Raw genomic sequence first — 22,177 nt, 5'->3', positions numbered from 1 at the left:
TGGCTGGGTACATAATGAGCTGTCAGCAGCACATGGGAATGTACAAGGCAGTATATTTAGGATGTTTTTTTTGTCATTATAGATAATTTGCTAAACAGAAAGTTGACTGGACGAAGTCCAGTACAAAAGACCGAAGTACATAAGTGCCACATGAAAGTCACATTGAACACATATGTGGGGAATTTTCTCATGGAGTCGATCTGAAAAAAATGGCATGAATTTATGGAGACCGAGGCAGGCTATTAGGATGTGGATGGTTTAATGTCCAGATAAGGGCCCCGATGGTTCTGTTATGGATGTTAAATGTGCCAAAATAGCAAAAGCAAATGTTGCCATTCTTGATGCAACATCTGGCTTCGTTTCTGATAAGGGTTGTATGAGGTAAATAGTTAAAAGGTAAGTCAGAGCAAATTGCGGGGATTGATACCTCACATGCTGAAACAAAACGTTTCATCAGTGTAGGGGCAGTATGAGGCCATCAAAGCACCCCCCCCCCCAAAAAAAAAAGTCTGCTCGAAAAAGGTGTAATATAGGCCAGTAATTGCTGATTCCTGTATCCCAATATCTGCAACTAAATGACAAAGTTTCAGAACAATGTTATAAAAACAGTGACTCCAGTCAAATGTTTAATTAAAAGTTTTGATCATAACTGCCTCATACAACTGGGAAATTTTACGCAATTAACGACCGTACAGGGAAAGGCTAAATTTTTAAGGTGTTGTTCCACGCCATCTAGTGTTAAAGTGGATTACTGCGCTACAGTATATCTTTGCAAGCCGCTGAATCAACACCTTAACTGCTCAATATTCCAACTCCGATAAACTCTCCGAGTAGATTATTTCTAAAATTGGCCTTACACTTCAAAAGATGTTCGATTTTGTTTTGTCTAGACATGTTAGTAAGAATAATATCGCACACTCAAAACGACACCGTCACCTTGTTCATTCTACGTCACGCTACAACCTTAGAGGTCTCGTAATGTTTTCGATGCCGCAGGCCCACATGATCGATCACCAATTTATTTTTTTGGGCTCATGATTAAATACAACCTGAAAATGCTTTCTTTTATACAGACAAATGAAATTGTGAATTACAATTCAGTCACCTGTATCATCTACAATTACATTTCACATATTTAATATATTTCGTTCATAATATCTTAAGTGTGTATTTACAGTAGTTCCCGAGTTCATAGACGATATGACATTTTCCTTTTGGAATCATAAATACCATTACATTTTCATGACAGTACACATACTCAAAACTCGTGGTTAATAACGACAAGCAGAAATATCTTACAAAATGATCTCAGGTTATATATATCTACTCAAGTCCCTTTGACTCATGCCTTCTTTCTTGGGGTATCACTGTATGGTACATTCTCCAAAAGCAGACTGTCCCTCGGACGGAGTACTGCAAAGAACAAAATCAAGATAGAAGACCTGCTAGTCAAGTATGAATTTAGGAATAAGCAAGGTGCTTGAATGCAGATAAATAATGAAAATTAATCTGCCAAGTTTATTATTTTAAGGACTACTGCGGTGTTCTTTACGCGAAGAAAATAGTATTCATTGTTCACCAATGGGGCAGCGTGTGGCTCAGTGGTCTAAACCTGTGTGCCGGTAAACACAAGGTCATTGGTTCAAACCCAGCCTCAGCACATATGTGGGTCCTTGAGCAAGGCCCTTAACCCCCAGCTTCCTACTGGTGGCAGCCCTTCACGGACAGCTTACTCTACATAGAGCAAGTTGAGGGAGGCGTAAAGACAATTAATAATCAATAAAGTATCGATTATTATTATTATTATTATTATTATTACTACCAAAGAGTAACAGGTCACTTGTTATAGGCAAGCGCTCTCTGGCGCCATCTGTTGCTATACCAGAGATTTCACAGTCAGGCTAACTGGCTGCATTTTGCTGAATACAGTATTTAGTTTACAACAAAAAAAATATGCTTTTAAATGCCTTGTTATATGTAAATGAATAGTTACATTTTTACACATTAAAAAACCTGGAAAATATTCAGATTAGTAAGATCACTGACACTTTAAAAACGTTGAAGGTTAATTACATAGTCAGAAAAGAGAAGTGTAGAAAAAATTAAGAAAGAATAATACGTATGCGAACTCAAATTTAATGTACACTCTGATTTCTGGAAGTACTTTGGTGATTTTTAAGAAACTATATATAGTACCGGTAAACGTTACATTAATAGAGCACGGTTTTTGTATAGATTTGCATAATATTGTAATCACTTACATATTTTATTGTCTTCCACATGAACTCCCTGTATTACGGTTTCACGAAGAACAACCTCAACATCTGACCCAAATTTAATCATCTGCAAAACAATGGTGAAATGGAGAGATAGCATCATATCACTGCACACCATTCCAACAGTTTTATAACATATACATCAATTACAGGACTAATGTTGCGGAAAAACGTTTGCAAAAACTCCGCTATGCAAAAAAAAAAAACACTCAAATTATGCAAAATATAAAATGTATAAACTAAAAAGGAGCCTACCTGGTTTATGTTTTCAGCTTTTGTTTCCTGCATATTTTTCCTAAATTCCTCGTTTATTTTATTCCTAGCAGCTACAAAACAGAAAAACGTACCGTACACTTACACAGCAGCCTATGTAACACTGATTAAATTATGAATCAGTTACACAGAAATTACGACAGACAACTCAGTAAAGAGGATTATTTGAATTTCAAAAAAAAATCAACATCGATACCCGTCAGAGCTCTAATATCGTCTTTGAACACGTCCTGTCTTGTTCTGTGAAGGACTTTAAATAACCGGAGAACCTGAAAGTAGAATATGAAGAAATTCTCTGTCATCAGCAACCTATGTTAGGCCTATCCTGAACAGCATTTTACGCAATGTCCATCATTTAAGTTAGTTATGAAATTAGCGACACACAAACTACTTTCCAAATATTTCCCGGCACAAACAGTCATCACTAATCAGCTAGTTCGTGTTAATTAACTAACATGTAACGTTCAAATTCACCTTCAGACGAGACTCCATTTCCACTAGTCCACTCTATCGCCGTCCTTTCCTAACACGCCATTGGCTCTGTGCACTGAAGGGGCGGGGGCAAGGTGCCAGAGTAACACAAACGCTCTGTGATAGGCTATTGAGCTGCTCACATGGTCGTTGAAGACGCTTTTATATTTATGGATACAATGTGCAGTTTCCGTCGGGAGTAATTTATTTTTTAGGAAATGCGGTAATGATTATAAAACCAACCAAGTCATGGTGATTCAAGCCTGTAAAATGGCATTTGAAATGTCTCTTTCTCTTTTACTTCACCCACAGAACTGTGCTAAGAACTCCATTACTGCCCTCTATAGCACTGGAGGAAACCACGTGTTTTACTGCTCATATTTGCTTGAGCTTTGTATCGAGGTGTCTTTATTTCGGTAAACATTAAGCATTTTAAAACATGGGTAAAACAGACTATTTACATGATCATATATTCTTACCAGTCTAAGATTTTTACCGCAACGTTCAAACAAAATAATTAAGCATAAAGCTGGTTTGGGGCTCTTTAGTTAACAGGAAAGTAACAGGAAAATAATAAGACAGTATTTGAAAATCGGGATCACATTGTCATAATCAAATAAAGATTTTTAAAAAGCTAAATAAAGATAAAAAAAAGCAATAAAAACTGCAATCAGTCATACTTTGGGCAGATCCGAATACGACTGCTACTACATCACAATATAGTATATAATTATATTGTTATTGATTTATTTTACTCATTGTCAGTAGCTTATAATTTAATATTCGAGAATCATTAGTTCTCTTATCAGCTTGTTTAAATGGGATTCATTACTCCGGACTTCATCTTGCTACCAACATTCTCTTGATACTAACTACTGTACTATAGTATACCCTTCTACGACACACATTAGTGTATGCCATAGGGCCATGCAAACACATTTTAGGGAAAGTTAAGTATATTCTACATTTATTTAATATTTTATATTGTATTTTTAATATGCAATTAATGCATCTGCCTTGGTAGATATTCTGCAGTGTATATGTCTAGATAACACGTATACGAGTAATATTACATTACATAAAATAATGTCAGCAAATTGGTTATTTTTAAACTCATGCTGATGATAATGAAAATCGCTGTAGAATGCTTGATCACGTAATCAATAAAAAAAGCTGCCGCAGCGAACGAATATTTAGTTACATTATATGTGCCACCGAATGAAAAGTGGAACTTCGGAGACGCTGATTGGGTCGCCCATAGATACGAATATTGATTGACCTGATCGTCAACCAATAAACTAAGATCTCAAACGTCTCAACCAATAGGAGATCACAGTCACATTTGGGGGATATGGTTTTATATTTCTATATTCAGCGCTCTAGTCATCCGGTTGCTCCAGCCGCCATGGCTGACGAAATTGCTAAGGCGCAGACCGCCAAGCCGGGAGGAGACACGATTTTCGGGAAAATCATCCGTAAAGAGATTTCTGCAAATGTATTCTATGAGGATGATCAGGTGTGCATTTATGGTATACTCATGCTAGCTGGTCAGCACACAGTGGACTATTTTATTGTGCTCATAGTTAGCACAGCGCCTCGTTAACAGTTTCGGTTGCTGGTTTATCAGAATATAATCGTATATATCCTTGATGAATTTATTGAAAGGATAAAATTCCGGGTTTCCAAACGGTCTGTATTTTCCCGCAAGTAATAGTTTTATAGGAACGTGCAGTAACTGCATAGAAATGCTTTTTCGTATACTATTTTTTATAATACCATGTGAAGGCCTTGGATATGCCTATGTTCCGCTTGTTGTCCGTCGTATGACATGTGGGTTTTTTCGTTTTCAGCGTGATACATAGAAAATTACCGCAGGCAGAAATAAATATTTATTCGATAGGCCTAAGTCTTATTGATAACGAAACCTGAACTTTCCTGCGACGAAACGAAAGCAAGTAGCAGTTGCACGATCAGTCCCTGCACATTAACCCTAACCAGTTAAGGAAATGCAAATGAGACTGAGGCACTGCACAAAATCATCTCATATGTTATGCTGATAATTTGTGGATTGTGTGGGTAGATATCCAAATTCCAGAGCCGGTCAATTATATAGACGACGTAGGCGGCCGTCTAGGGCGCCAAATTCTGAGGGGGCGCCGACTTGCAAGGAAATTTCACTTTGCCTCAGACGGTTTTTTCTATTTTGATGCCATATCGGTTAGAACTGATGTTACCCCCTCATGCTGTGGTTTTTCTGTTAAGTGCTTTCTGTAGCACTTACTGCACCGTTTCAGTATTGACCTTACAAGTCCACCAAGCATTGCTTTGGCCCCATTGAAACGCGAATGAAAATTATGACGAGGCGTCACCGCACCCCTTTGTGCCGCATGATGGCGCCAGAGAGTTCGCTACTTATTTGGCCTGCCGCATACAAGCCATCATTTAAAAATTACTGCTAGATTTAGTTCTTTATGAAAAAATAGGAATAGACTATATCCTGGTGAAACTGTTTGATTTTAATGAAAAACTAGTATTGAATTATTCTGCACAGTTTCTATGGATCTGGGAGACATTAATATCCCTAAAGTGGTGGCCTGTCATAAGATGACATGCAATTCTTCATTTTGACTTATTGATGCAGTGAACATTCTGGCACTAGCAGTGACTAGTTAAGCTAAAGGAATAGGGAAACGGTGTTTGCAGTGTCCTTTTTTAATTTAACTGAAGTCTTAAAAGAAATAACTCAAAGGCCAATCAAAATTGAAACTGAACCATTCATTACACTGATTATTGCTTTTCTGACTTCTCTCCCTTGTTTCAGTGCATAGCCTTCCACGATATCGCCCCTCAGGCTCCCGTTCATTTTCTGGTCGTCCCAAAAAAACCCATCTCACACCTTTCCAAGGCGGAAGCTGAGGATGCTGCGGTAAGTATACCGAGAAGTAGGAATCTCTATGAGAATTATTAGCAATACTACTAATAATAATAATCATCAGGAGAATAGGAATAGTAAGAATGATAATGTGGACAGTACAGTGGGATAGTGGGTAGCTCCGACCCCCTCTTACCTCCAGGGTTGCAGGTTTGAATCCTGCCCCTGCATCGTGTATGGAATCTACACATAGAATGGGGTGACTCATTGTGTTTGACTCATTGCGGGACTAGTTAAGCTCCTGCGGAATGCTGCTCCACGTCTCGCCTGAAGTGCAGATGCAATCAGAACCGACCTTGACACATTCTGCTGAGCTGCAGAGGTGGAGATGAGTCAGGAGATATTTGATTGGCCTTGATTGTGACATGAATAGTTCACCAGTGCATGAGGCCTGGGTGCATCCACTGCTCCCCTCTCACATTTGTCAGCTCCAGTCTTCCGTGACTGCTGTGAGTTTGTAGGGTCCTGGATGTTTATGATGTGCTGAAGAGCGTTTTTTGATTTTCTGCCTTTATCACTCTATAATGTACTGCAAGGTAATGCAAACTGTCAAACATCATCATTTAAATGCAAATGAATAATTAAGCCCTTACAAACCCTACACCTGCAATGATTGCCACTAGCTATCAGCATATGAGTTTCAGCCTCCCTTTCTGTTTGCTTGTCTAGTCATGTTTCCTGTAGCCAGGGTCTATCCCATGATGCACTGGGTGATTGCACAGTGACAAACTAATAGGTAAACTAAACTACACTTCTGTGGGTGAGCAGAGTAAACAGCGTGGACTCAATTTGTGGGTGAAACAATACCAACGTGTGCAAGTTGACTACTAGGCAAATACATGAAATATCTAAGTGTCATAAGCTCTATGGGGGCAGAATCTGTTTCTATTTCAGGAGATGAAAATTTTTGATCTTGAATCAGTTTGATTATCTGACATTGCTAGTAACTGCAAAGTTAGTTTGTCTTTTCTTTTACTATAGAAATATGACTTGGTTTATTTGAAAGTAGAGCCGTTAGGATACACTCGAATATTCGGTGCACTGAATATTGCTGGTAGTCGAATACATATTCATTATTCACATGGTAAATATTTGAATATTTGAAAGCAGAGGAGCAACGAGAAATTAGTGATTTTAAGCAATTGTTTTTGCATTAAATTATTTTTTTTTAAGTGTGTATGTTTATGGTGCATTTATCCTGCTTCACATGACTGTGATGTTGGTGCACTAATAGTCCAGGTATGATTTGGGGACTGTAGAGGTGGTAAGATAACATCCTATGCTATCAGGCCATCGTGAGTCAGGCGTTTACTCAGCGTCATTCCCAGCAGCCATCCTACAGTTACTCATCATTCAAGTTCTGTCACATGTCACATTATGTGTGAATAATCTTAACTCTTTGGTCTTAATGACAATTTTTTCTTCAGATAATCATGTGAGCCTGTATGTTAAAACATATAAACTTGTTTTTAATAGCTGCTGTCTAAAGTAAAATTTATCCAAAAATGAGGCTGGTTAATTAGCTTGCTTAATTGTATCTCTGTGTCTATTAAGTGTATTTACTAGTGTTTGTGCTAATTAGTTGCACTCCTCTGAAGTCCCTTGTTGAATATGGTATGCATTGGAGGTCACCCAAAGTAGTACGACATCTGTTGATACCTGTATAATTTGAAATGCGTAACACGCAGTGCATTTTTGCTGTTAAGCTGTTTCATGAATTGACCCCTTCAGTTTGGCCGTAATGTTTGTGAAGAGTAACGAGTGAAACGGATCGTGTTACGTTGTCCCGCCTCCTCACATTTGGTCCATTCTGGAGGGGAACCACAGCGTATCTGCACAGCGTAGCACATCTCTGCTGTTTTATTCACTCATGCTGATAAGGTGGTAAAGGACGAGCGTCGTCTGATATCATTGGCAGAGCTGCGTTGCCAGGACAACCAAAGAAAGATAGAAATCTACCTGCTTACCAGCAACTAAATATTTTGAACAGAAATGTTTGCGAAGCATAGTCTGTGGCAGCTTCATGCAGTGGATTGGGAGGGTTTTTTTTGTCCTTTTTTATTCTCAGAATAAAAAAAATATGTACTATTAAATTCTGACTCCCAGTGAACTGTGAGACAGGTTGCAGCTCTTGTGATGGTTCTAAGTTGCGTGTTTAAACAGTGTTGTGTGGTGATGTCAGGGTTTAGCAGCGAAAAACTTCAGACACTGAAGCTGTAATGAAGGGGCTCTGCTGGGAGTTCTGTTCCAAACACAGCGGTTTAAACCACCTTCACTTATTAATAGGGGTGTAGCAGTACACAAAATTCACGGTTTAGTAGAAACCTCGGTTTTGGATTCACGGTCTAGTGTAATTTCAATACAGCAGGCAAAACAGAATTTGTTTTGAAAGTATTTATTTATTATTAAAACTGCGAACACAACTAGGAACCATTGTAAACCAAAGGCTGTCAGTGCGCTTGAATAACACAACCAGACGCTTATTTTTTTTAGGCCAGTCTGAGTTTCCCGGCAAAAGCACCTGAAATGCAGCCGGGAAGCTAAACCTGCAGAGGATTCTACTTACTCCGGTAGTACACACACTCGGATGATTGGGTCTCAAATGACTTTGCACGCTGGATGTGTTTCCAGCAACATATCCGAGTTCGGTATGACAGAGCTGACTTGAGCTTATCAACTGCTCTCTGTCCAGTGCTGGTGTAATTTACTGGGAAACCGAAACGTTCCCAAACTGTTGATAATGCCGACTGTAACTAACATTAGCCGTAACCAACTCACAGCTACAGTTAACATGTTTTCCTTGTTGAACACTTGTCAACTTGTTCCGCTCGTGTCAATAAATGTATCCATTCATTTCGTTGTGTGTGCCAAACTGAAAATGACAAAACAGTAAATGATGAATATGCATACAGTTACAGCCCTACTTATTATTCATTGAAAGTTGAATCCTTCCCTGTCAGTCCTGTTATCTGCACTGGGAATTTTGTGTTTGTTGGGCACATTTTTGGTGATTTCAGTTTATCTTCACTTGCTCAGCAGTATCGACAATGTCCACAGTTCAGCCAAGGACGTCGTCTGAATGGTATCGGTATTATTTACCTGTAAAGTCTATTGCGTGTTGCAGGTCAGTAACTGGATAATTAAGATAATTTAAATAGATGCTCATTAGCTCTTAACTCTGAACGTCGTCTCAGAGCAGGGAGTCTAATCTGCACATCTTCAGTGCTATTTCTTAATTCGAGGTGGTGATGGAACTAAAGCATGGAACCCAAAACAGCAGCAGGAATAGGGGGGGGGGGGTAATTTGTCAGTTTTTTACATCGCTAAGGACACTGGAATCCCCAGAGTGCCTTTTTGGACTACTAAAACATTTTCACCGTAGTGACAAAACTCTGGTGGTGAATTTTTTTTTTTTTTGAAGTGTGGGGCTTTTAGAAAAATGAGGAATTTAGCACCCAGGATATCTGACACCATCAGCACTTTAGGGAGACTTGTCGGGGTTTTGTAGCCGTCCTGCATTGTGGGGTCACCATTAAATGGCAGCCTGACCGGACCCTGTGTGGGACTGCAGAGTGACGCGCCGGAGATCATCCAGCCGGCAAACACTGACTTGTTAGTATGTGATAGACTTTCAGTGTAATCAGCTTAAGATACCATCTGCACGCAGACTGTGAAGCAGATAAAATGCAAATGAAACTGTCCAGGGGATGAATGATGACCCGAGAGGACTTTCCTTATTTTAGTATTATTCTTAGATTAAAAAAGGAATTGTTTTCGTTTGTGTTTAGCTCTTGAGTGCTCTGTCGACACCACCAGGCTGTGCTGTTTGCCACTATAAACGGAAATCGGGAATTTGGGGAGCGATAAACGCAAGTGCATCATTCTGACCGGTTGTTGTTATTTTTATTATCATTATTATTATTCATTAATTTCTTTGTCTCTGTGACTGATATGCATGATTGGTGTTCTTGCATTTCCGCTCATTTGAATAACAAAAGGAGCCTTTTAGAAAGCTTTTCCCAAACCTGGAGACCGGTGGATAATGAACATGTTTATAATTTTCCAGTCATTCTGTGGTTTTAAGCACATCGATCATGTTACCCGATTTAACGTGTTAGTGATGTATGTCCTCTGTGTTTCGGGTTGCTCTGTCCCCCTGGTTTTCCTCTCTGCTGCTCCGTCTGAATCCCCCTTTCTCCTCTTCCAGCTCCTGGGCCATCTGATGATCGTGGCCAAAGACTGTGCCGAAAAGCAGGGCCTCAGCGAGGGTTACCGGCTGGTGGTGAACGAGGGGCCCCATGGGGGCCAGACGGTCTACCACATCCACATCCACATCATGGGGGGTCGTCAGATGGGCTGGCCCCCAGGCTAGCCGGCCCGTCCTGCTGCCGGCTCAACCCCCCCCCCCCCCACCATCCACTGCATCTGTTAACTGACACAACAGTGAATATTAATGGAGCAAATAAAAACAGCCCAAAGCCATTGTCATATTAGCTGTCAATCCGTCACACGTGTGTTACTCTGTTGCTCTGGGAGTAATAAATTACGTCTTATCACTCAAGCAGCTGCAGATGTTTTGGGGGGGGGGGATTTAAATGGTGGGCATCGTATAGCATCCAAATCGTCACATTCACTTTTTAACCTGTAATTACAATTGCTAAGAGGGGGAAATGATTATCACAGAGCCCAGAAGAGAATCACTGCGTTGCTTCAGTTTTAATTATACCATTCAGTAGCTATTGTCTTCCACTGGAAAGTTGAAAGTCTCTTGTTTCGTTGTACAATGCAAGAGATTAAATGCAAGGCTGGAGGACATGGTGGTAACTACTTCTTGTGAGGCCGTGTCAAATGATTGTGAGCGTAGTTGTGCCGTCTCTGCACCCGCCACAGACACGTGTTGGGTCTATGACTGCCTGGGTTGGCTTCCATTTAAATGCGAACGAGTGCAAAAAAAATCTGACTAAACAGAAGTTTTGTTATAGGATTGAAGTATCCTATATTAGTCCTGATTGTCTAGAAAATTGCTAATGAGCTCAGTGGAAGGAGGGAAAAATGGTTCAGTGAAGGACACGATTATTCCATGAGTAATACCAGGCTGATATTGAATCAGTCATGGGACTGTGCATTAGATTTATGAGCTCAAGAAGAAATTCAAATAATAAAAACATAAAACGAGACGTTCTTTGGATGGATGTACTGAGGGTCATTGCGTGTTAATGAAAGGCTTGCTAGTTTCATTGCCCCTTTGTTTTCACACACGTGGCAACGCGGTGCGGAGGAGAAGGGAATTAGCACTAAGGGTGGCTCTCGCTGTCACGGTAGGTGCACCTAGCACCCTGTGCACAGTGCCACCTGCTGGTGCCAGATGTGTAACTGGGTGGCATACCTTTCAATGTGTCAGATGTTGGCTGGATCTGACTGGGACCTGAGGTTGTGAAACTCCTAGTCTTGGCAGTGGCCATGTGCCTGCGCTTGGCTGAGGCTCCTGGAGGCAGGCTGAAGTTGTCTACCACCTACTGTTCATCCCCAGGCCACATTTTCTCATGGTGAAGACATCATTTTGAATTGCAAGTGAGCAGTAAGGAGAGGGATATCCTGGCAGGAAATGACAGTTTGCAGCCGGGGGGCAGTCCTGTGATCCCCCCCCCAAAGATGGATGACGGAGACTTTGTAGACTCCCGCAAAGCCATGAAAACACTTTGGTGGAAATTCTCCTGTCCCCCCTTCCTTTGTTCCTACTTTAACTTGAGCTGAATATAAAAATACCTCTCTTCCCTGTATTGTGGAGAAGACCTGACGTGCACAGCAGTCCTCCAGTAAGCCGGCAAGGTCAGTCAGAGATCCTTGAAGAAGACTCGGCTGTTCCCCGTACCAGAAGCTCTTGGTCTTCTTCGCCATAGGGAACTAAGCAGGAGAAGAGTTTCTCTGCTAAGTTCAGCCAGCTGTGTAATGATGTCTGAGGCTTTGGACTGGTTGTTAAATACTTCAAGCCATGTCGGAGATGACCTACATTTTTTAGTTACTTAGCCGCTGCTTTTATCCAAAGTGATGGATATTTTTAAATAAGTTGGCTTACGCTGTCCCTGGGCATAAAGGACCTTAGTCAGGGGTGGAATCACTCCACTGACTCTGGGATTCGAACTAGAAACCATCCGATCACAGGTATGGCATCCTAACCCACTGATCCCCACACCGCCCCAACTTAGTGCGACTTCTTTCAGGGGTACTTTGTAGAATGAGGTCCCTAGACCTACTGCTTAGCATAATATGTTTGGTGATGAGCCCGGAATTGAATGGAAAGGATCAGAATGATTCATGTGCTTTGACTGCTTCCTTGTAGGGTTGACCGTGGCACCGTTGCCTCAGTCTATTAAGTGAAGTCAAGCTGCAGCTTTGCTTGAAATTTAGTGCCTGGATCTTCTTGGTTCTCTTCCAGCCAACTTGGGCGTTTAAGGTGACCAAGCTGGAAGCAGGAGTAGGAGAGCCGTAAGCTGAAGCCTACGGCGGAGTCGACTGTAAGTGGGTGAAACTGGCATGAGGTGCCCGTGCCTTCATCATGACACAGGGAGAATACGTGGGTGGGCAGGTGGCCTCGGCATGCTCTGCCTCAACATGCGTTGAGTGGGCTGTGCAGATTTCCCAGAACTCCATGGTATTTCATCTCGCTCTCATATGCTCATGAGATCTCAAACAAAGATGCATCTCTAGCATCCTCCAACGCAGGTGGAGGTTGATGCATTACTGTTGTTTGGCTTTGCTATTCATCCTGCACCCTTCACCCAGTGAAATATGTTAAAATTGGATAACATTGCTAAGCAGACATATTCCCCATAAAGACATAAAAAACCTCTTTATACTCTGTTTTAGACAGCTGGTCCAGTGCGCAGTAATTCACTTTAAACAGCAATTCCAATAAAAGCCACATAATACGTTTCTCACTGATGGGAATAAAATGGTTTTCTTCATATCTGTATCAGGTTGTAGATGCTCTTTATAGGCGTTTGGCAGTTCAGTTGTACTTTTAAAAGATCAGTATCAGCAAAACACCCAAACCAGCGCTGGGCAGATTTTATGCTGAGAAGGACGGCTTGTGTTGCACCCGCTCTGGCAGCACCCGCTGGGCACAAACCCCATGCCGTCCTGGGACTTAATCTTACTGGTTTCAGCCAGCTGTACTTCCGCCATCGATTGTGTTGCCGCAGGGGTGACAAGAAGCGGAGAAAAGGCACTCTGTTGGCATCGGATAGCGCGATGGTCTCTAGCGGCGAAAGACTGGCTAACACACGCTGCTTTTTGATGAGGCCTCGTGTGAGTGATGCGGGGGGGGCAATGCACCCTGCAGCACATCTACAAAAACGTGCCCTGTCACATGAGGAAAACATGCATCCATGTACCGCGAAATGTATAAAGATCCGGCTGTCGCTAATGGTTAAACTCACATTAGTATTATAATGGGTGCTGTACAATGGGAGTGGTTTTAATCTGCCCCTTTCAAACCGCCTGGAGCTGAGGATGAAAGGGAATGTAGCCATCATTGAGGTGTGAGAGAATAGGGTGTTTACCTAAAGGACCATGGAGAACCTGTGGGTCTGTCTTAGGAAAACAGTATGAACGTGCAGAGAGATCTAAAAGGTAAACAGCTGGAGAGACACCACACCCTTATTTCTGTGTAAAGCAATATGACTCCTTTTATTCTCTCTTCCTGGAAGGTATCTTCTACAACCTTTGCTAGTCGACAAAGTAGAAAGTCTTCTAAAGGGAAGAGAATTTGATCGCAGGGATTGCTGTTATTGTCCAAATGCTTTTCATATGTTTTCGGGCATCACACAAAAGCTTGAAATGAATCGTCATTGTGCGCTCACGCAAACTGATGTCATGAGTACACAAAGTGGGTTTGGAACACATACAGTGTGTGTGGAAGTAGAAGGTCTCTCATATGTTTGTATTCATATCTCTGTGGGGGCCGTCCATTAATTTCTATGAGAAAGACCTTAACCCCTAACCCAGCCCAAACCGTAAAATAACCAAGCAAACTTCAAGACTTTGGACATTTCTAGTTTTTATTTATTTATTGATTGATTGATTATTTTGGTGTAGCCACAGATTTTAAAATGGAGTTTCCCCTTATTAGTACCGGAAAAAACGCTCCCCACAGCACCAAAATGACAGGTTTTTATCACAATGTGGGGACATTTGGTGCCTGCACTGTAATGTATACATAACCCACACACACTCACATACACACAGTGCCTTGGACTGGACTGGCTCTTTAAGATTAGAAGTGAGGTTCAGTAACAGGGTTAAAAAGGGAGGTAAAAGATGTAAATCCACACCCTGTTTCTCTGGGGTTTATCAGCCCTGGGGTTTGGGCAGAACTGTTTGAACAGATACAGTAAATTTACTGACTCCTGCCTCGGCCAGCAGAGCTGCCCTTTGGCCCCCAGGGTCAGCAGCGTGTTGTGAAGTCGGCACTCTGTTTGTGGAAATTTCCGGACTCGCTTTTGACTCGGGAGCAGTACGGTTCCTGAAGGGTCTGTCGCTGAAGCCTGCCCCTTCGTCCCACCATGTGACTCATGCTGGTCTTTTTAAGAACCTCAGTAGACAAACCAAAAAGGTCAAACAACCTCCTCTGATGTACACAGCAGAAACCTGCCCATGTCACAATCATGGCTCCCAGTGAGCGTGCTCAGTGTAAGGGCTGGTCATGTGACATGTAACGAAACTGATTAACCAGTTAACTGTGCATTCATACCCTAGTGTATTTGACTTATTATTAAGGGGCTCCTTTACAGTATATGTCAGTCTAAGCATTATGCCTCCATAGTGAGAGAAGCCTTTCCCTGAGTGATTTAGAGAGTGACTTTTACAGCTCCGTCACTGAGGCTGCAGGTATTATTTACAGCGAGTATTTCCTTGTCAACTTCTGCTTCCTTTGAATTTCCAGCTCTTGTACTTTCAGACATGACGAGGTGAGGCAAACAGTATAAGGGTAATAATGATCTTTCATTTGCCATTTTTATGAGTGTGAGCTCACAGGAACCCTTCGGTTTTTGCCTTACGGCTCCTGAAGTTGGGGGTCAGAGTGCAGAATCAGCCATTTTTCTTGTGCCCCTGGAGCATCAGAGGGTTCACTTCTTAATCCTTGTTCAAAGGCCTGACATTGATATGATTACCCAGTCAGCCGTGGGATTCGAACCGCTGACCTTCCGGTACAGGCACAGAATATTAGCTACACCCTTTATAATCAGGATCAGTGTGCTTTAAATGTTGATCTTTCCATAAACTGTCATCTCTTGTGGTGGCTTCTCTTACATATTGTTACATGGATATACAATGGAAAAATATTACGCTGGAAACCAATGATTCACTTGGAGGTACTTTCATTACTGGACCAGATCATTCATTTTAAATCAGATTGTTAATATTCCATTATGGGTCTTAAATTAGTTGGTTGTATGTCTGGTTTATGTGTCCATGTACTGGGTAAGCGATTGGAAGGTCATTAGAATTGCCAAACTTAAGCTGCATTTAAGATCTTAGTCAATGGATGCAATTTGACAGCACCTCCAACTCTGGATTTGTTACCACTGGGGTGCTATTTCAAACCTCAGAACCCAAAGCGAGCTACTTGACCCACATTTCACAAATGAATGCCTTTGTCAATCATTAACTAAATAGCTTAACTGAAAATACTTGCTGCTTCCAGACACCTTATGTTCTATGTGCAATAGGCCTATATCTCTCCTCCTCTGCTTACAATAGCCGACATTACGTATTCCATATCTTAAAAAATACATTGAATCATATTTAAGTGAAATAATAGTTTTTTTTTATCAGTGATGCAGCATTTGTCAGTCATTCGGCATCTTGGTAGGCCTATTTTGGCTTCACGTGATAATCTCAGCGACCGCAGCAGCTCTTTAACATCGCATATGTTATATAAAAAACAACTCATACCATTTGTGTATACGCCACGTTTTCAGGTAACGTGACAAGTCATTTTCGTGCCGCACAGGCGAATTCTGGGTTGGTGCGTGTCGTTTGCTGTGATCTTCCCAAGCCCTTAGCATTCCTTGTTTTAAATCATCTTCCCATCATTTTTACGACACATTCTAATTTTTTTCCCCCGTAAGCTTGCAGAGGGAGCGGTTCAGGCTTCACCGAGTGGTCCGCGGGTGTGTAAATGAAAAGGCGTCGGGGATCAGGGGCCGCGGGACAGTGCTCGATCGTCCGCGCAGAAGCCACGCCAATTACGTGCTGTGCCGTGGAGGTGCTTTCAGCCGGCAGATGACAGGGCTTTAGTCTCAGAAGCAGCTGCACTATTTATAACCACTGCCATGCTCTGTCACCTCCTCTCAGCCCTATCCTGGGCACACGTACGAGTGATGATGTCACCTCACTTCCAAATTCACCTGTGGTTTTTTTTCCCCTTTGCGTACTCTTTCATCAGCAATATCAACAGCTCTCGACAGAGGAAAATAACAGATTTTCAGTATTCAACAAGTGCATAGGAATACACGTTCATTCAACCACATCCAGTACTAGATAACAATGTAAAGTGTAGCAAAACAATGAAAAATTGTACATTATAATTCACACACAGGAAAGAAATGTAGAATGTCAGAAAATGTAAATCAACCATTACTGAACATGCCATGTTGTTTTGAGTTCTTCCCTTGTAAAATAAGTTATTTTTGTTTTACAAAGCCTATTTTCTTTGATACCAGACCTCATTTGGGGATTGGATCATGATGATAAGAGTTGATTTGTTTGTAACAACTGTCTCATTTGAATGCTTGACTTGTTCCCAGTACAAGCAGAGTGGGAATTGAATTATGTAGCCGATCTGTGAACCCGATGCTGTGGTACTAATAAGTATAAATGGAATAGAAACTGGGTGTATTTCAGATGTCATTTTTGTTAATAAAAATGTACCCCAGGGAGAAGTGTAGCATTGCTGGATTGAAGGCGTTTGAGACGACCTAAATGTTTTCAGAAAGGCCTGTATCACTTCATCATTCCTGCATGGTCTCACAGGCACCCTGGGACGGTTCTCGGGGTGCATAAATCCTGCCGGCCAGCCCACCTTGCATGTTTTCATTCCTGCTGTCGGAAAACTCATTACAGCTTCATTCCTGCCTGGCTGCAGTAAGACGACCCTTTCGCAGCACCGCTCTCTGCAAAGCACTAGCCCTGAGAGTCTCCTCCACAGCGAGACAACAATTAGCTTAATTGCGTACACTCAACTGGACAATCCCATAGACACCACCGCTGTGTGGAATGGTGTAAACACTCTGAGCCGCCTTTGTTTGCAACAATTAAATAACTTGATAAATAACATGACATTCATTTTCAACTAAAGGCTTTCATCATATTGTTTAACATTGTCTATTTCTCTGTCTGATTTCTGTCTACAAAATGGCCTTTTACCTGGGCAGGTCCTTGCAAGGTCAAGATGGACAATTGCCCAGCAAACTGCCAGCACTAAATAGGGGCCCCCAGCCCAGGGGCCTCTGACCCCTGACTAAGTTAATGTGCCTCTGTCTATTTCTCTCTCTCTCTCTCTCCCCCCCCCCCTCTCTCTCTCTCTCTCTCTCTCTCTCTCTCTCTCTCTCTATATATATATATATATATATATATATATATATATATATATATATAGACACACACACATACACACAGAGCTCAAAAAAATTAAATGAACACTTTGAAAACACATCAGATCTCAATGGGAAACAATCATGCTGGATATCTGTACTGATATGGACTGAGTAATGTGTTACCAATGAAAAGATGGAAATGAAAATTATCAACCTACAGAGGGTTGAATTCAAAGACACCCCGAAAATCAAAGTGAAAAAATGATGCGGCAGGCTAGTATATTTTGCCGAAATTTAATTACAGCAACTCAAAATCGTGCTCAGTAGCTTGTATGGCCCCCATGTGCTTGTATGCATGTCTGACAACGTCAGGGCATCCTCCTACTGAGACGATGGATAGTGTCCTGGGGGATCTCTTTATCCTCCAGGAACTGCCTGCATATTCTTGCTACATGAGGCCTGGCATTGTCATGCACCAGGAGGAACCCAGGACCCACTGCACCAGCAAAGGGTCTGACAATGGGTCCAAGGATTTCATTCCAATACCTAATGGCAGTCAAGGTGCTGTTGTCCAGCCTGTAGTGGTCCGTGTGCCCCTCCATGGGTACGCCTCCCCAGGCCACCAAACGGTCATGCTGAACAATGTTTCAGGCAGCTTAATGTTCTCCACAGCTTCTCCAGACCCTTTCACGTCTGTCACATGTGCTCAGGGTGAACCTGCTCTCATCTGTGAAAAGCACAGAGTGCCAGTGACGGACCTGCCAATTCTGGTATTCTATGGCAAATGCCAATCAAGCTCCACGGTGACAAGCAATGAGCACAGGGCCCACTAGAGGACAACGGGCCCTCAGGCAACCTCATGAAGTCTGATTCTGATCCTTTGGTCAGAGACATGCACACCAGTGGCCTGCTGGAGGTCATTTTGTAGGGCTCTGGCAGTGCTCATCCTGTTCCTCCTTGCACAAGTGAGCAGATACCGGTCCTGCTGATGGGTTAAGGACCTTCTATGGCCCTGTCCAGCTCTCCTAGAGTAACTGCCTGTCTCCTGGAATCTCCTCCATGCCCTTGCGACTGTGCTGGGAGACACAGCAAAACTTTTGGCAATGACACATCAATATGCGCCATCCTGGAGGAGTCGGACTACCTGTGCAACCTCTGTAGGGTCCAGGTATCGCTTCATGCTACCAGTAGTGACACTGACAGCCAAATGCAATACTAGTGAAAAAACAGAAAAGATGAGGAGGGGAAAATGTCAGTGGCCTCCACCTGTTAAACCACTCCTGTTTTGGGGGTCGTCTCATTGTTGCCCCTCTAGTGCACCTGTTGTTAATTTCATTAACACCAAAGCAGCTAAAACTGATTAACAACCCCCTCTGCTACTTAACTGACCACGTCAATATCCCAGAAGTTTAACTGACTTGATGCTATACTCTGTCCCTTTATTTTTTTTGAGCATTGTATATAATTACACACTTTTATCAGTCCCCATGGGGAATTTCCACCTCCCTTATCTTGCTGTGTGTGTGTGCATGCATATATATACACACATACACTCTTTTTATTGATTCCCATGGGGATCTCTGTAGGTGAGAGCAAGCTGGCTGTGAATGGTAGCCACCCAGGGAGCTGGGCGTTAGGGGCCAAGCCCAGGCTCAAACCAGCAACCTTCTGGTCACAGACACAGAAGCTTAGCCCACACACTCTTCATACTTATGGAGTCAAATCAGGTTAAGGACTTAAGAAGTGACAGATGTTACTCTGGCAACTCTGGGTCACAAGTCAAGACTCCTCTCAACCCCAGTTACCCCTGGGCTCCTCGCAAATGCAGGCTTTACCTGTGCCCTCACTAGGGGCTGCCAGAATAATTAAAAGCCCATACGCTGCCTACACATAAGGAGGACAATAAAATCTGCTTTGTAATTAACACAGTATTAAGAACCCTGTTTTTTCTGGTGAAGTCCTCCACAGTGTCCTGCATCCTCTTAATCAGGAAGAGTGGAACGTCATCTGTGCGACGGTCACATATCAGACCAGGTGGAGGACCGTAATAACCAATCAGTGTCTGCATTAGCCTCGCACTGTGGTTAATACCCCCAGCCATTGATATCTCTGGGAAACCCCAGCGCCGTCACTTAGAAAGCTACCAAATACTTGCTGTGACCAATTATTTCCCATCGACTCCGTGAAGCTTTCATAAAGCTGCCACGTGAATTAATTTCATGTTGGAGGGCCTTCGGTTTTTGATTAAATTAAAGGTGAATTGATATTCCACTTCCGATCCGGTCGCCCCCTTTTCGTTTTACTTACAAATAAATGGGAATGAATGGCCGTTGCTGGCGGTGCCAAATTTCCACTCAGGAAGGCACTTATCCTGTCTTTCCTAACAAACAGCCCATGGTTTTCTGCCATACTGTAAATTGATGGACTTGCTGGACTCAAATGCCACGGAAGTTACCTCCGGAAGCCATTCAATTGCTTGAAAGGGTGAGATTTTTGGCCGGCGTAGGACACGTTTTCCATAACAATTGGAGAACCGTGTGAGGATAATCACCTTACCTACCAAAACCCACGTTTTATTTTTGGAAGGATATGAGCTTCTACATTTATGTATTATAACCCTTCATCCACTGAACCATAAATAGCAAATACAAGACTATTTTCATTAAGAAGCATGGAGTTTTTTTTTTTTTTTCCAAATTGATCTGATTCCAGCTACATCTCTGAAATGGTCACATAGGTTGTTAAGTTCAATCTTACATTTGTCCAAATATATTTTTATGTTTCAGATTTCAAGACATGAACAGAATTAAACAGAGGATCATAAAAACATTAGTCAAGGTGATGAATGTCAATAAAACTAGAACTGCCCAAACATACAAGAAATAATTTTAGAATATTAGTTGTTTTCCATAGTGCAGAAATTATATATTTAGCTAATGTGTGTTTTTTTTAAATCTTTTATAATAGACACATACACACACACACAAATGAGAAATATGACATTTTGTTACTTATTTAACACTTACACACTTGTGTTCTGTATAATTATTTCTACTCAACTATAATATTTTAATGCATAAGGGGTGACACCGATGGACTAGAATTAGCTCTTATTATATTTTTATATTTCCTTGTCAGTCCAATCATTTGACATTTCATCTCATGACTGCTGTGCTCCTGAAATGCACCAATTCTGTTCCAGACACCATTTACTCTTTTCATCAAGGAATGGGACACCATGGGACACCATGTCTAGAGTAATGGATAGCGATTTAGATGCTTAAAAAAAGTTATAGAAGACTAAGATCTCAGTCATACCTCTTCAAATTTATATACACTTAATTTGCAAATATTTCAGGAGGATCCATACTTTATCAAAAGAACTTAGCAATACTCAAGAATCTCAGCATAATTATATATACTTTATTAATGTGTGCCGTGTTCATTATGAATACAGATTATGAACACACTCCCAAGCCAGGAAAACACTGCTTGCTTATGCACAGATCAATTTATCTGGGAATGACACTTTTGCCAGTAAATCCGGAGATGGTTCTTTGTCTGTAGACATCAACTATTTCTGTAAGTCTTGCGAATGCATTTTTTATGTCTCTTGACATCCCAAAATTGAAATTTACAGGGGAGAGGCGCAAGTGAAGGAAAGGAGCAAAGCAAGCTAACCGCGTTAGCGTCAAGTGCTGGCAAGACATTTAGCTATCATTCCGGAACCTTACTGAACAGCACACATTTGTGTCAAGTGTTTACAAAGGTGTTAACTGAAAGTAAACTCTGCAGTTTTATCACCAGGTTTCAGTCTGTTAAAGCAGGTGATTTATTTTATGAATGTCACATTACTTGGCTACATAACGTACTCTTGATTCACAAAATCTCAGTCAAGATAAAAGTGCTCATAATGTTCTATTTAGTGCCTTTGAAGTCATAGATCAAAAGTATTAAATACAAAGTTAATGAATAAAATCCCAGGAGAAATGGGAAATGAAATTCGCTCGGCCATCTATAGTACTAAATTAAAATTTTAAAATTGGCCACACATCTATTGGTAGCTACCTTTATTTTTTCAGCCTTTGTTGTTAAAATAGTTTCCATAATAACCCGGATTCGAAGTACTGGAGTACAATGGCATGTATACCTTGACAATAATGTGCCATACTAATGGTCATAAAATGCTCTGAGAGAAATTCATTCAAGTCTTGCTATAAGAAAAGTAATAGAATTTGAAGATAAAGTAATGCCGAATAAGGTGTAATTGAGAGGTCACAGAATGGACAGATAGAATGTCAGATGTAATACTGTCACACTATGTACGGAAATAGTCTGACAGGAATAATAGGATGGAATCATGTTTTTGGTGTCCAGAGGACCAAAATGTTTACAGGCCATAAATTCGCTGTGGGAAACCCACATCAAATTCATGTGAGCTTGCGCTCTAAGATACTCCCTGTCTTGGAGCTGATCTCATTTCACTGTATGTGTGTAGAAACAATTAATTCTACCTCAGTAATTGATTTTCAAGACCTTGGGTGTTGCATATAATGTACAGTCACCAGAAGTGAAACATTACTGAAACTCTGACATACCTTGCTATCATTAAAGTTTGTTTTTGA

The 22,177-nt window shown here is 41.5% G+C and overlaps 2 protein-coding genes across 2 annotated transcripts; one reads left to right on the top strand and one right to left on the bottom strand.

Moving 5' to 3' along the window:
* Positions 1-1,005: 1,005 nt before the first annotated feature.
* On the bottom strand, positions 1,006-3,158 carry lyrm7 (LYR motif containing 7). The gene is made up of 5 exons (XM_023806652.2): positions 3,024-3,158; positions 2,746-2,818; positions 2,532-2,602; positions 2,262-2,343; positions 1,006-1,413 (listed from the first exon to the last, which is right to left on the bottom strand). The coding sequence occupies exons 1-5, from the start codon at positions 3,039-3,041 to the stop codon at positions 1,343-1,345; spliced, it is 315 nt and encodes a 104-aa protein (XP_023662420.1). The 5' UTR covers positions 3,042-3,158; the 3' UTR covers positions 1,006-1,342.
* Positions 3,159-4,375: 1,217 nt separating this feature from the next.
* On the top strand, positions 4,376-10,513 carry hint1 (histidine triad nucleotide binding protein 1). Its single transcript, XM_072714784.1, has 3 exons — positions 4,376-4,536; positions 5,842-5,946; positions 10,160-10,513. Exons 1-3 carry the CDS (start codon positions 4,426-4,428, stop codon positions 10,322-10,324), a joined length of 381 nt encoding a protein of 126 aa, XP_072570885.1. The 5' UTR covers positions 4,376-4,425; the 3' UTR covers positions 10,325-10,513.
* The last annotated feature ends 11,664 nt before the right edge of the window (positions 10,514-22,177 follow it).

The sequence above is a fragment of the Paramormyrops kingsleyae genome, chromosome 7, assembly GCF_048594095.1.
Source record: "Paramormyrops kingsleyae isolate MSU_618 chromosome 7, PKINGS_0.4, whole genome shotgun sequence".
Classification (NCBI taxonomy): domain Eukaryota; kingdom Metazoa; phylum Chordata; class Actinopteri; order Osteoglossiformes; family Mormyridae; genus Paramormyrops; species Paramormyrops kingsleyae.
The sequence above is the reverse complement of the archived record's forward strand: the minus strand, read 5'-3'. Positions and strand labels throughout refer to the sequence as shown.

Bases quoted from the DNA above. Each gene is read 5' to 3' on its own strand.
- hint1 (XM_072714784.1), top strand. From the start codon at position 4,426: ATGGCTGACGAAATTGCTAAGGCGCAGACCGCCAAGCCGGGAGGAGAC. The intron at 4,537-5,841 runs GTGTGCATTTAT...CCCTTGTTTCAG, and splicing joins TATTCTATGAGGATGATCAG to TGCATAGCCTTCCACGATAT. The intron at 5,947-10,159 runs GTAAGTATACCG...CTCCTCTTCCAG, and splicing joins CGGAAGCTGAGGATGCTGCG to CTCCTGGGCCATCTGATGAT.
- lyrm7 (XM_023806652.2), bottom strand. The intron at 2,603-2,745 runs GTATCGATGTTG...TCTGTTTTGTAG, and splicing joins CGATATTAGAGCTCTGACGG to CTGCTAGGAATAAAATAAAC. The intron at 2,344-2,531 runs GTAGGCTCCTTT...ATTGTTTTGCAG, and splicing joins AAGCTGAAAACATAAACCAG to ATGATTAAATTTGGGTCAGA.